At 37.3% G+C, this 14,281-nt stretch overlaps 2 protein-coding genes across 2 annotated transcripts in view; one reads left to right on the forward strand and one right to left on the reverse strand.

The window, feature by feature from the left end:
- The window catches only part of LOC106935364 (DNA-binding protein RFX6-like), a 21,924-nt gene extending 18,402 nt beyond the window's left edge, over nucleotides 1-3,522 (reverse strand). The window contains exons 1-2 of the mRNA XM_015015798.1: nucleotides 3,354-3,522; nucleotides 306-459 (exon numbers count right to left, since the gene is read on the reverse strand). Of these exons, the coding sequence (XP_014871284.1) occupies nucleotides 306-459; nucleotides 3,354-3,507 (308 nt within the window). The 5' untranslated portion in view covers nucleotides 3,508-3,522. The remainder of the gene's footprint in view (nucleotides 1-305; nucleotides 460-3,353) is intronic.
- Nucleotides 3,523-4,985: 1,463 nt separating this feature from the next.
- tdrd15 (tudor domain containing 15) lies at nucleotides 4,986-14,047 on the forward strand. The gene is made up of 5 exons (XM_015015800.1): nucleotides 4,986-5,255; nucleotides 6,699-6,768; nucleotides 7,253-12,937; nucleotides 13,056-13,186; nucleotides 13,642-14,047. The coding sequence occupies exons 2-5, from the start codon at nucleotides 6,737-6,739 to the stop codon at nucleotides 13,653-13,655; spliced, it is 5,862 nt and encodes a 1,953-aa protein (XP_014871286.1). The 5' UTR covers nucleotides 4,986-5,255; nucleotides 6,699-6,736; the 3' UTR covers nucleotides 13,656-14,047.
- The last annotated feature ends 234 nt before the right edge of the window (nucleotides 14,048-14,281 follow it).

A 14,281-nucleotide genomic window follows, 5' to 3' on the forward strand; every position in this document is an offset into this window, starting at 1 on the left:
TAACCTATCAGAAGTTTCCAAAGCCATGACATCATCATCTGGTTTTCACCTCAACTGTTTAAAGAGACAGTAATCATAACTGTGCATGTAAACATCTGGTTTTGAAGACATTAATGAACAAATCTCAGATATTCCTTCTGTCTCATTATTGTAGCATCTATTTAATTTCAAATAAGTTAGATAATCCTTAAAGAAATCCCTGAAACGGGACATATTAATGTCATACAGTGAGTAAAAACAGGATGTTTGTGTATGTTCTGTAAGTATGAAGCAAATCTTTCTGTGTGAACCAGGTTTGCTCTTACCACTGTAGCGTTAGCTGCGTCTGTTTCTTCTTGTCCTTGATGATCTGACTGATTGTCTTCCTGGATGAACTGATGCTCTGTTTCATGGTCAGGTCAGAGTTCAAGTCCAACAGGTCATGCTCGTCTTCAGACGAAGGCGTCTCATTGCTGTCCTCTGCAGAGAAAAACAACAGAGCGGGAAATTTTAAGCCAAAATTCACCTGAAAAACACGCAGAAACTTCTGGAAATGTTTTCCAGCATGCACCTACAGTTTCAGTTGGAAATTAATGAAATTATTTGATAAATCTGCAATTCTTTCAGTAAAATCATTCCTGTAAATGTAGGGTTGTGCAGTTTGAGAAACTTTTACGGCGCTCAACAACTGTAAACTTTAGCTTGTAATTAAAAACATGGAGGAATAAAGAACAGCAATCTGCTCATTTTCTTAACTCTTTATATTTCTCTTCTCTTAAATTAGTTCATTAACATGCTTCTGATAGTTTACTCTCACCTTTCTCCACTAATGGAGCATTTGATGAGTAGTTTTTAATTTATTTTAGATTTGGTGTTTCTGACTGAGCCTTCAAGGTTTTCCTTATTTCCTTCGCAGCTTTAAATTCTGATTAGTTTCTTTGATCCGACCTTGGAGATATTTCTGACTTTGTTTATCCCACTAGTTTAATTATTGTACTACCAAAAGTATACAATATGATGTGGATAATGTTGAAAAGAATCAATAAAGTAGACCCATATTTTCTGAAGTATGCGGTTATAATTTTTAAGGCCTGTACTGTGACCTCGTAATGACTTGTTATTGTGCTAACGGGAAATGTTTTCATTCCTGTTCCAAAGAAAAAGCCTTTCTACAAACCAGTGTGTTTAATTACTTTCAGAAAAGGTCCTAAAAGAAATTCCTGTCAATTCTAACGTCAAGATAATGTTTTATTAGCTTATTAGGTTCACAATTGTTTTCTTTTAAATCAATTTGTCACCCTTAAATGTTAAGATTGTTGAACTAATTTAGATATAAAAGAGAATGCAAAGATGTCATTGGTTAATTAAGTTTTGACTAATTTAGTTTTTATTTGTTGTTTTATTTTTAATTGATTTCATAATTTTCCACAAATGTCAACATTCCATAGAGGGAAATGTATCCATCCTATTTTTGCGTACTTACAGTAGATGTTTAAAATCAAGCAACAGTTGTCTTTTTGTAACATTAGCAGCTATAGACTAGGTCTATTCAGCTTATCGGAGAGAAAATGGCTCTTTGGATAGGAAATGTTGCACAGGTCCAAAAATTCCCCTTCAGAATATTTTTTTCAGAAGATTGGAAATCATCAGGATGCTTATTTATTAGTGTAAGATGAAATTTTATATTAGTTTCCTGTCAGCAGTGATTTTTACCCTGGCAGTCTGCCACAGACTCCATTAGCTCTTTTATGCTAGCAGCTAGCAGGTGGTTTAGCTAAACTCTACTGTCCTCAGTTTGGGTCCCAGAGTCCGAAAAGTATCTTGATGTGGTTTCCACGCTACAATGAAGGACTCAGTCTCTATTTTGAGTTTTCACAAATGGCCAATAGTGGATGCTAATTTATCATTTAGTGCTTTTGCTAACATTGAAAATGTTTAGCTCAACGTAGCTTCCCATAAATAAAGACATTTCCAGAAAGATCCTAAAGAACTAATTTACTTGGCTGCTTCCAGTTACTCAACTTGAAGTTCAACATCTGCGTTGAAGTTTTGGTTATTCATGCTCTTATTCTGAAGGGGGAACTGTTTGGACAGCAGCTATGTTTCCTCACGTTTTATTTTTCTCTGCCATACAGGTAAAAGAGAAAACACTAAGAACAGAGAGCAAGATACAAACATGAATCCAATTTATAAACATTTGTGTAAATTATAATGTCAAAGTTAAATTGTTGGTGAGTGTTGTTTTATTTAAAGAGTAGATATAATTTAGCATGTAAAGTGTAATGTAAGGACTCTAAACAGATATTAATTGAAGATCACAAAATCTGGAAATTAGAAACTCAAATTTAAACTACTTTAAAAAATTAAGGTAAAATTAAGAGTTTTTAGCTACAAATGTTTGTTTTTCAAGGCTGCATGTTCTCCGTGTGTAAAACAAACATCCAGCACATATTGCATAATCCAGTCATGTGATCTACTAGAGCCAACACTGAAGCTAATGTACAGAACGAGCCGAATATAGACATAAACAAGGGCAGGAGCCATCAGTAATAACTGAGTCTCCAAAAATCCAGAATCAAAAATAACTTAATCACAAATATTCTACACTAATATTTCCTGTTTAAAAACAATTATTATGTCTATTATTACTTAAAATACTTAAAGTGAAGAGCAGGTTTCAAAATGGCGTGTTAGTAAATGAGAAGATTTTATTTCAATGGCCTAAAGCAAAAAAGAACATTTTTAGAAGAATCACTTAGTTTCTTATCAGTTATAGTTATAGCAAATTAAATAACAATTTTCATATTTTTCTTTTTTCTTATTTTTCTAATTTTTTAAATCATCATTAAGATCTTAGTTTCTTGTATTTGGATGAAAGTAAAAACATACATTTTGTACATTTATATGTACAATAAAATAAAAACTAATGACATTACGACATTTTATCAGGGAGTGTACTACAAATTGAATGTCACATGTACTTTTTAACAGGCTTTTTGCACAAATGACAACCTTTAAGTGTGAAATCAATCAAATGTTTATCTGGCAACAATAAGAGAACCATCTAATTTTCTTGTTCATATGAAAAAAAGTTGTGTTAATAAAAGTGATTAAAGTTCTGCTCAATTTTTTAAAGCATGGCTGCAAAGATGTGGATTTAGTCAGTGAGATTAGGAAGCAAAATTTAAAACTTCACATTTTCTGAACACAAACAGAACAAATATTATTTGAGCTAAGCTGTAGCACCACCCTGTGGCTAATTAGTGTCACTGCATTTATTTACGTTTGAATTAAATCATATTCAAACTTCACTTCAGTTGAATTTTAATTATGTAAAAAATTTAATTATGTAAGATGTATAATCACAGATTTACCTGATTTAATCCCAGAATCGTCTTCTTGATGAAAAGTTGTTTGTCCATTAAAATCAGAGTTTATTTCTGTTGAGTTTTCCAAAGTTTTTGTAAAAGAGTGAATAAGAAACATGTCGCCTCTGGCTGAACTCTCACTGCTGCGTTTCATCGGCATGATAAACAGATTAAAAAAAATAAATCTTTTTTCTGAAATTAACTAAATAAAAGTAAAGTTTTCATCTACTGAACCATGAAGAAATCTTTAAGCAATACGTCTCAACCTCTTATTTACACAGATCCAGCTGAATATCACAAGCATCAGGTCCAGCATTTTGGAAAAGTGAAGCTGTGCCGAGGGAAGGAAGAACTAATGAAGCTGTGGATGCATTCATCATATTTACCGAAGACTGAGCTAATCCACTTTATCAATGATTAACAGAAAACCCTCATCCATCTGTCTATCCATCCATCTATCTATCCATACCTCCCACAGTCAGCTGGCCTTTTACTTCAGGTTAAACACACACAGATTTCACTCAGAGCTGCTCTCACTTTGTTTTCATTCTATCAGGAAAGATTTAAAACTAAAATATCTGGATACGTTTGGGTTAAATGTGACTCCTCTACTACAGTCCACAACCATCCAAAAGAAGCTTTATAGTAAAATAAATGTATATTTTCTTTCAGTAGCTTAATTTAAAACTGAAAAAAACATATTTTACTACATTTTTTTTATCTCTATGACATAAAAACAAGAATTAATTTCAACAAAATCGCAGCTGTTAACAATCCTACTAAGTAAATATATGTGGGATGTTCTTAGTTTTAATTTTTGATGCATTGCTTTCCGTTTCCCTGGGATATAAATAAGATGTGACACACACTTCAAAACAATAGAAACTGGACCAATATGGAGTCTTATTGTCATCAAAACAAAATGAAATATGAATTGTTTTTAATAGTTGCAAAAATTGGACATTGGAACAAATTAGATATGTATAACTTGTTTCTGTCCCTTTAAAAAATTTCCTGTTCACAATAAATTATTAACAATTTCTATGAAAACTTCTTGTATTATGAGTATTTCATAATACACAGTGATGTTGAATCTATAACTCAGATTGTTTAACTGTGTGTGCAGCAAATCATAAAAAATAAAATTAAAAAGTGTGCAAAAAGGAACAGTGAAACAACCCAATTTGTATGAACTTTAATAATATTTTTAGTTATATCGACTAAATGAGAGCAGCTTTATTTCTACATATATAAAGTCTGACTTGTCTGAACTACCTTTCTCCAAACATGATTTTCTGTTATTTTTTGATACCTTTAATTGGTTTATGAATGTAAAACAAAACAAAACAAATTTTATGTTTTATGCTTTGTTTGCCATTTAAATAAAGTCAGTATAAAATCCTTACCTCTGATGGTCTGAAGTACAACAAAGTAGTGAAATGACTTACAGTGTGTGCACACATAGCATAAACGATATGAATATATTAATAGAATATGTACAAAAATAACCATATATAGTTGGATGTTAGTTATTTAATTAATTCATTTTTATGTGATACCCTAGATGGTGATTTATTTATTATTTTAAAAACCTACGTGAGATGCCCAATAATTACGAAATTAATTTTGTTACTGTATTTTTTAAAGGGGAAAAATAGAAACATGGGTCAGTGTTTGAGTATTTCTATCTAAATGGATATGCTTTATTAGTAATTTACTAATTTGTTCATTGTAACAGCCTGAACGAGGTGACGATTTATTTGTCTGTTTATTCGCTGAAACGCGGGATTCGTTAATGCGCATAAGAAATTAGCATCTCTGTAGCTTCACCGAGGCTAGCAATGGTTCCCAGCCGCTGCGGGTAACTTGGACTTACCCGGGGGCAGCGAGCAGGAAACGGGCGCCAAGGTGAGTTGGGTCACTAACTTCGGTCAGAAAGGAGTCACCACTCGACCAGTGTTCCCGGTTACTGTTATCAGTAGGTCTTAAAGCAGACCAGCGCGGTTAGACTGGATTGAGATTAAAAAAAAAATTAGTTGGGTCGTCTGTGTTAGCTCAGTTAGCTTCGTTAGCTGTTTGGTGTTAGCTCCCGCTAAACGAAGCTAATTTGCTGAGTCACTGTTCGCTTTATCAAAAACAACCGTTCAACAGTTTTTTTTGTTTTTATATGTTAAAAAGCAATTGTAGATATATCTGTATTCTGAGACATTTCTATCTTATCTTAAAGTTTTAAACCGAAAATTAAAAAAAATTGTTACACAGGGTTTCTGTGAAATCTGCAAAAAGTATGGGATTTATGCATTTCTCAGTAAATATAATGGAATAAAGTCAGAACATTTTCCTTGTCACTCTTTATAAAAGTAGCATCTATCCATCCGTTTGCTCATCCATTTATCCTCTTGTTCATGCACCTGTCCATCCATATGAGCCATCCATTCTATATCAAGAGGTCCTGTAACCTAAACTATTAACTGCTTTTATTGAATTTATTTAATAAATTCTCCATCACAGCTTTATTTATCTTTTGGTTCCCTAGTTCTTAGCTTTCCAAAAATTACTGAGGTGTTTGGTTCCAATACTTTGGAATATTTTCCAACTTGTGCACATGAATATTTTTTTAAATTATTTTGTTTTGATTTTCTTAAATCCTAAACTTATTTCTTGTTTCATAATAATAGATCACTGCTATGTTTCTATGTTCATTAATCATGGTTATAGTAGGTTAAAAAACTACTATAAATTACCAATGTACAAATGTGAATCTTTAGTTGACATGTAATTTATTCCTGTTGTGGCCATTATTTAACAAAATTAATGACAAAACCACCTTGTTGTCTTTAAATCTTGTTTTAAACTACCCTCATATAACATTTTAAGATACAGTTTGTGTGGGTGTTAGTTTGGGAAGTTTGCTGATATTGTTCAATAACAAATATGTACCACAAATGATGTCTTATATGCATTATGTCCTTGTCACTTTATGTATGTTATTTAGAGGAGTTTCTGATAATCACTTTTCTGTGGAACATAAGTCTATAATTATAATTATTTGTAGAAATGTGCAAATTCCAGCATTTCTTTTTATGGAACACCACTTATTTTCATTGGTGCTCATTGGCTGTACAGCAGAATATAAGAAAAATTGTTTATTAGCTTCAGCGCCAAGAACATTTCCACTGCGCCTGTTAATGCATATTAAGGTATATTTTATGAAGTAGTCAGCTATAAGTGTATTTAGAAGAGGTTTTGAGGATTGTTCGTAGGCTGCTGTTTTCCCAGCCACTGGAAATATTGGGGGTCCTCTGTATTTAATTAAAAACTAACATGAAACAACATCTGTATTCCCTGTAGGTTGATTTGGTGATTTGAAAGGACCAGATTTTGCTACAATGCAGTCCAAGCTCGGACCAGAACATGAGAAGTAAGTAAAACAGTTAAATCATAAACATACCAGTTGGAGCGGATGAGTTAACTTCTTTAGGTTTTTATCTCATTGGTTGGTTCCTGTATTTACTGCTAGAATGTAACTATTAGACAGGACTATTATGAAACATTAGATCAAGGTAATTAACTTTCCAGTTGTGATATATTTATTTTTTTTGTATAAATAGCTGGACTTTATTTACAATTTAAGTGACATCTAATGGCAATTAGATGCACAGGATATACTTTAGGGGTCTCAGAATGTGATAAATGTGTTTTTTACACTTTTATCATGTCTGATCAATACACAGCCTGGTTGAATCAGCAGGCTGTTTCCTTATTGGACTTCTCTTCCACTGAGCCACAGTCACCCCAAACATTAAATCAGTACTCTCAGCTTCCTGCTTTCGTAAATTACAATTATTTAATAAAGCATTACAGATAGAATATTGTTTATTAATTGATGCTATTTGAATTTGCAGGTCACAAGACTCAGGTGTACTGACACAACATGCCCTTTGGTCAGTGGATCTCAGTTTGACGCACTTGGACTGGAGCCCTGAAGCCACCCTGATACACTTCCAGGGACAATACCCTTCCATATGTGAACTGGACTACAACATATTGCAGCAAGAACTTCAGAATGTACCAAAGACTAAAGCCGCAGTGGACGTTGCCGATTTCTGCCTAGTTGAAGATGTGACTTCAGCTCGCTGGTTCAGAGGAAGAGTTCAAAACCGAAAGGAGGACTTGGTTGATGTTTTCCTCATAGATTGTGGAAACGTGCTGAGTGTCGACATTGCTCGCATATCTTCCTGTTCGGACGACTTGTTCATCCTGCCTCCAAAAATAGTCAGTGGATTTCTGGCAAATGTACTGATTCTCCAGAATTGTTCTCACTCTGTTGTTGAACGATATTTGTCAAGCCTGACAGGTAAAAATGTCACAGGTTTTATCCAAGCACTTCTTCCTCACAAAGTCCTTCTGTTTGAAGCGCCTGACATCAACTCTGACCTTGTTCGACATGGCTTTGGGAGACATGTGGACCGAGATACGTTCCTCCTCCTGGTTAGCATGCTTACAGAGGTGCCACTCAAACAAAACATGGAGCCAGTTCCTGACCTGCTCATTGAAAAATCAAGAGGCCAAGAATTTTGCTACAAATCATCTAGCTTGCAGGGATATCAGGACATGTTGTCATTCTGTGGGCCTAAATTTAGTTTTGGGAAATACTCTAAAGTGCGAGTAACTGCTGCTGTCCATCCTGGGCTGTTTTACTGTCAGATGGCTGACACAGCAGCAGAGCTGTTGCAAGTTTCAAAAAAGCTGGCTGAAATTTGTGAGGACAAAACCAAAGGATGCAGTCAGAGGACTCCAGAGAACCTTGGTGTTCTGTGTGCAGTTAAAGGAAAAGATCAGAGATGGCACCGAGGCTTTGTGCAGCTCCTGCCAGCCAACTCTCAAGTAAGAGTTTTCTTCATTGACTACGGTTTCTTTGAGACAGCAAAAGTTGAGAACGTCCACAGCTTACCTCCTGAATTTTACTCAATGCAAATAATGGCGTTTCCATGCACACTTCCCCCTCTGGCTGACCAGGACTTGGTGTTCAGAACTCAGCAGATGAGTCTCCTCAAGGCAGGACTGCTCGGAGCAGTTCTCGATGTGGAGATTACTGGTTTTGATAAAGATAATCATTTGTACACCATCACAGTGCTGAGTGCCAAAGACAAACACCTGGAAGAACCAGAGCCGATCCTAAATCTTTCCTCCGAGCCACTTTCAGATTTTGAGGAACCGTCCCCTCAGGATCGATATGAGAATTACGAGAAAATCCTGGGTGAAGCTTTATACAAAACCCTTGAAGCAGAGGAAATTCAGGTTGGCTCCTTTTTCATGGGCTATGTTGAGTATGTTCAGGATCCAAACCACTTCTGGATCAGAACCCAGAAACGCAACCAGGAGCTTGAGGAAATGATGGCCAAAATAGGAGAGCATTTCAGTCAGGTGAAGATGGATGAAGATGTACTGCTGAATCTGGAGGTAGGGGCAATGTGCTGTGCTCTGTACAATGAAGACTTTCATTTCTACAGGGGTGTGGTGACAGACATTCTCGAGCACGGAGCCGAAATCCTTTTTATCGACTATGGGAATGTTGAAAAAGTGCCACACAAGTTGATAAAGAACATACCCAAAACATTTGCTGGCATATCCCCCTTTGCTGTCTGTTGCACACTTGTGAACACTTTTCCTTTAGATGACGTCTGGCCTAGCGCAACATGTCAGTTCTTCAGAAAAGCTGTGTCCGGCAAAGCTTTGCTTGTCCACCTAATCCAGATGAAAAAAAACACATTTGTCGTCGACTTGTTTGAGATGGGAAGCGACAAAAGCATTACTGAGGCCTTGATCTCTTCCAAACTGGCTGAGTACATTCCATGTGTACCTGTGGAGAAAAAACAAGATGTTTTGGATAAAGCAAGACAGCTACAAAGCTCTGAAACAAACATGAGAAAAGAGCAGCGGCAGGATTGTAAAGGAGAAGTGAGCCTGTGCAGAAATGAAACTAAGAAGATTGAAGTTCATTCTTGTTACAAAGCTTTAAAATTCAAGCCAGGGTTCGAGGTCTTTGTACGCTGCTCCCACATTAACTCTCCATCTGACTTCTGGTGCCAGGCTCTAGATGGAAGTCAAGCTTTGGAGAAGCTCATGGACGACATCCAGCTCCATTACTCAGCTCACACAGTTCCCCTCCATCCAGAAGAGTTGTGTTGCATTGTAAAGTCACCTGAAGATGGACGCTGGTACAGGGGTTTAGTCATTGGACACAGGAAGAGCCGAGACATCGTGATGCTGGTTGACTACGGTTCCATTATCCTGGTCACACCTTCTCATCTTCAGGGAATTATGCCAGAATATCTTCTCTTGGAAGGACAAGCTTTCAGATGCAGCCTTTATAACCTCATTGAACCAGCAGATCCAAAATACTGTGGCGATTGGAGTCCCCATGCATGCAACTTGCTGAAAAGTTTTGCCCTCAACAGTGAAGGTGTTCTGAAATGTAAAATTTCATCCCTGTTGAATGTGAAAAACAAAGGCATTTGCAACGTCGTTTCTCTCCATAACACCCAAACACAGCAAAGCGTTGCAAATGCACTTATCAAGGAGGGACTTGCAAGAGTAGCAACTTCATTAACGAGGAAAAACTCTGATGTGTTCCCCGAGTCTTACATCTACTCTTCGTTTGACCTAAGTCCTGGAGATGAAGAACAGGTCTATGTTACGCATGTCAACAGCCAGTGTGAAGTCTACTGCCACCTCGAGAGGAACACAGAAATCATTGAAGAACTGGAGATTAAAATCTTAGAGGCAACTGAAAACATTCAAGCCAGGACAGGAGCTGTTGTGAGAAAGATGTGCCTCGCAAAATACTTGGATGGCAAATGGTACAGGGGTATAACCCTAAGTGTTCAGTCATCCCTGCATGTTGGTGTTTTCTTTGTTGACTACGGAAACACAAACATATCCGAGAGAAAGTCTGTCATGTTCATTTCCAGGAGGTGTGAAGAATTGTTGTATACGCCAATGCAGGCTGTAAGATTCAACCTCCATTCAGTGCCCACAGAGGAACTCTATGCAGATGCCCTGGAGTGGCTCATCAATGCAGTCCTCAATAGACTGGTGAGAGTTGTTGTGCTAGGAAAGAGGGATGATGGATCATTTGATGTTGAGCTGTTTGATGGAGAGATCAACATCAATGAGAAGTTGAAGGAGCTCATTTTGAGTCTTTCCCAGAAACCAGAGACTGCAGTCAGATTTTCTGTAAGCTGCAGAAAAACAAAAAATCAAAACCAGTACAAAAACCGTGATATAGGCACATTCAAAACTCTACTAAAAGTGCACAGTTCATCTCCATCTAAAGTTATCGTCGCAAAACTGAAAAACACCCAAAATTATGCTCTTGGTAGTGCCCCAAACAGGAAGGCAATAGCCAAACAAGAACTTGTGCAAAATCAAAAGAGGACTGGTCCTGTAAAACCTCAAATCAAGTCCACAAGTGAAAACCAACATACAAAGCAAACACAGCACAGAACAGAAAAAGGAACGCACCAACTGGTGCGGCTGGCATACAAGAACATAGATCCTGGATGTAGGATAAAATGTTTTGTGTCCCACATTGACTCCATCAATAGGTTTTACCTCCAGGTGTCAGATGACGAATCTGCCATCCTGAAAATGGGCGAAGATCTCAACTCAAGTGACTTCAAAGATTCCTTGAAGCTGGCCTCACCTTTGACTGTCAGTGATGCTGTTTTGTCAGAGTTTGAGGAGGATGGAGCTCTGTATCGTTCAGTCGTGAAGAACCAGGAAGACGATTCCTCCTACAAGGTGGAGTTTGTGGACTACGGAAACTCAGCATTTGTCAGAAAGGAAAAGATCTACTTTTTACCGGAACAGTTCCTATCCCAGCCAAGGTTTAGCATACCATGTTCACTGATTAACACATGCACCTATAGAGATGAAGCTTCTTTCATCGAAGCTGTGACAGAGAAGCCACTCTTGGTTGAGTTTGTTTGTCAGATTGGGGATCACTGGCAAGTCAAGGTTGAGCTTCTTGATGTTCTTGATGAAGAAGCTGAAAGCGATGCAACACTTAATAGCACCTCTGTAGCAAAAAGCAAAGAAGCGAGTCAATCACTTTTATCTGATTTCACTCCAAGTCCCTGTAAAAAGAATCTCAGAGAAGAAAGTCAGCAAAGTGAAAAGTACAGAGAAGCAGCATCCACCATAAAAAATGAGAGTTTGAAGCCAAAACCATCAGCCAAGCAGAAAGTCCGAAATACCAGGGGGAGTGGACAAAGATACTATAGAAGAAAGCACTACAAGAAGTCAAAAACATCTTCCATCCCAGTCTCCAGGGACTGTCCAGATGTGTTCATCCATCAGACTGTTCAGGCCATAGAGACAGAAACTGGAACCATTCTTTCAGTCCAGAGTGACAGCAGCTTTTATGTCAGACTGACTAAAGAAAACAACTTGCTAACATCGATGGAAAGACATATGATGGACAACATAAAGAAGTTCAGAACTGTGCCTGAGAAGGATGTCAAAAAAGACCTGAAATGCTTAGTCCAGGCTGAGGACGGCAAGTGGCGGAGAGCTGTTGTTCAGCAGATACATGAGAGAAGGTTTGAGGTCTTCCTGGTGGATCATGGAATAACTGTAGAAATTCCAAGAGGGCCTGTCCCACAGCAATGTACCAACCTGGAAGAGGTCCCAAACCTTGCTTTGTTGTGCAAGATAAACAGTGTTGGACTCGATGAGGGGATTGCAGCTCATCAGTGCTGGTATGAAATGCTCAAACCGTTAGTAGGCACTGAGGTCAAGCTGATATTTGTCCAAATTTCTGAGGCTGATGAAATTTGGCTGGTTGAAATTGCCCTGAGTGAACTCTTGCTTAAGTGTCAAATCAAGGCTTCATTGCACAAAAATGGAGACAAGACTGCATTAGCAGCTGAAACTCAAAATGAGGCTTCACCAGATGGATTCACCGCAGACACCAGCACTCCTCAGCTGCTCTTCTTTGCTCCCATTGAGACAGACAAAGCTTACTCTGGCTTTGCATCAGCATTTACCACTCCCTATGAGTTTTGTGTTGTCCTCGAAGATTTACTCCTCATCATGGATAAAGTGTCTATAATGTTGGACAACCTGCCTGGCAATATGCCTTCTCTTCCAGAGGCCCACCTGGTTCCAGGTGCCTGCTGCCTGTTGATGTCTGAATCCAAGAACAAGTGGTCCAGGGCTCAAATCATTCACGTTGACACCACAGTGGTCCTGAAACTCGTCGATTATGGGCATCACGAGGTCATACCATACCATGACCTCTCCAAGCTGAAGCAGCTTCCAATAGAGCTTGCAAACCTCCCAAAAATGACTTATTCCTGCATTCTGAGAGGGGTGAAACCGGCCGGTGTGGACGGACAGTGGAGTGATGAGGCGGCAGCCTTCTTCCAGGATTGTTTGTACGAGAAAGATCTGCAGATTTTCTTCAGAGAGTTTGGCCCCAACTCCATCTGGAGAGTGGACATTGTTGCTGATGGAGTCCATATCGCCAAGAAGCTGGTGGATGCTGGACATGCAAACTATATAGATGTATTGCTTGGACGCAGGTATACTCTTCAGATTCTACTAGTAGTAAATTATAAGATGCATGATGTAGATTTTAACAAAACCATGCTATGTTGATAGTATATTTAAGATTTTAATGTGCATTGTTCTAACCTAAAGGTTTCAGGAGTTGAGTTCCTGTAAAGAACCTCAGGTTTGTGATACCGATGAAGAAGACTACAATGACGTTGAGGCTACTGATGAGTGCAAAGTGAACACCTCAGTCAGCTCAGAGTCCAGATCAAGTCAATGTAAGAAACAAATAGTTATAAAGACAATTAATAATAAATACTGGCTGTGGGAAGGTGATCTTTCACAATATGATATGCAGGTATTTTATAAAGTAGTTTTGCATAAAAGGCAACTTGTTCACTATAATATAAGACAAAACAAACTGGGCTTGAAGAAAGCTTTTACACTGCCTGGTAAAAGTAAGTCGCCTCTTAAAAAACTAGGTCACACTAATATCTTAGCTTTGATTAGTCATTTGCTGTTGCATTTTTTCATCAAATTTCTGCATCGTCAAAAGACTTATTTCCGTCCAGCGTTGCATTAATGTTTGAAAATTATGTGTTTCAAACCCAGTTAGATTACAACTCCAGAAGTTGGATAAGACATGGACAAAGTAGAGCAGTGTTCATTTTCAGCCTGGAATCATTTCTACCAGTAATGACCGTGTTATTGATCTTATTTTCTTCTCCAACAGGTTTCCTGATGTGAAGAAAGCTTCAAGTGTTTGCTGCAGTGTTTTTTTTTTGTTTTTAAATCAGCCACACAACAGAAGTTTATGTTTAAATGTATATGTATTAACATTTAGCTGTATTGATTTGTGGCTGATTATGTTTGTTGTGTTATAATTTCCTCACTCAACCCTTTTCATTCCTTAAACTTAGTAGAAGTTTGTTGCTCTGGAGAATTACATTTGTTAGAGGCTCCTCAAATGTGATGATTAGTTTTTTTGAGATTTTTAGGTTAGCCTTGTTTTGTATGTGTATTTTCAAGACTTTCGAAGTCTTTCTTTATATTAAGTAGGGAGATTGCTTAAATACTTAACTAAGCGTTTTCTATTATTTTACTGGTGCTTGTCTGAAATAAACTTATTTTTGTTAAAATTACCTGTGTTTTCATTTTGCTCTTGGTGGTGTTATGGAACAAGAAACGTAAATGCTTCATAATCTCTCAAATTTTCCCTTGACGTAAATATGATTATATGTTCATATAAACTTATTTCCTATATGGTCTATTATGTTTTCCATTCTTCTTGACTAAAGTCGATGCTGCATAGATAATTTGTTCAAAATAAACACAATTGGTTATGAGCTTCTTAGGCTCATAACAGAAAAACC

This window comes from Poecilia latipinna, unplaced genomic scaffold (assembly GCF_001443285.1).
Source record: "Poecilia latipinna isolate Pla-1442-1.1 unplaced genomic scaffold, P_latipinna-1.0 Scaffold1954, whole genome shotgun sequence".
Lineage (NCBI taxonomy): Eukaryota > Metazoa > Chordata > Actinopteri > Cyprinodontiformes > Poeciliidae > Poecilia > Poecilia latipinna.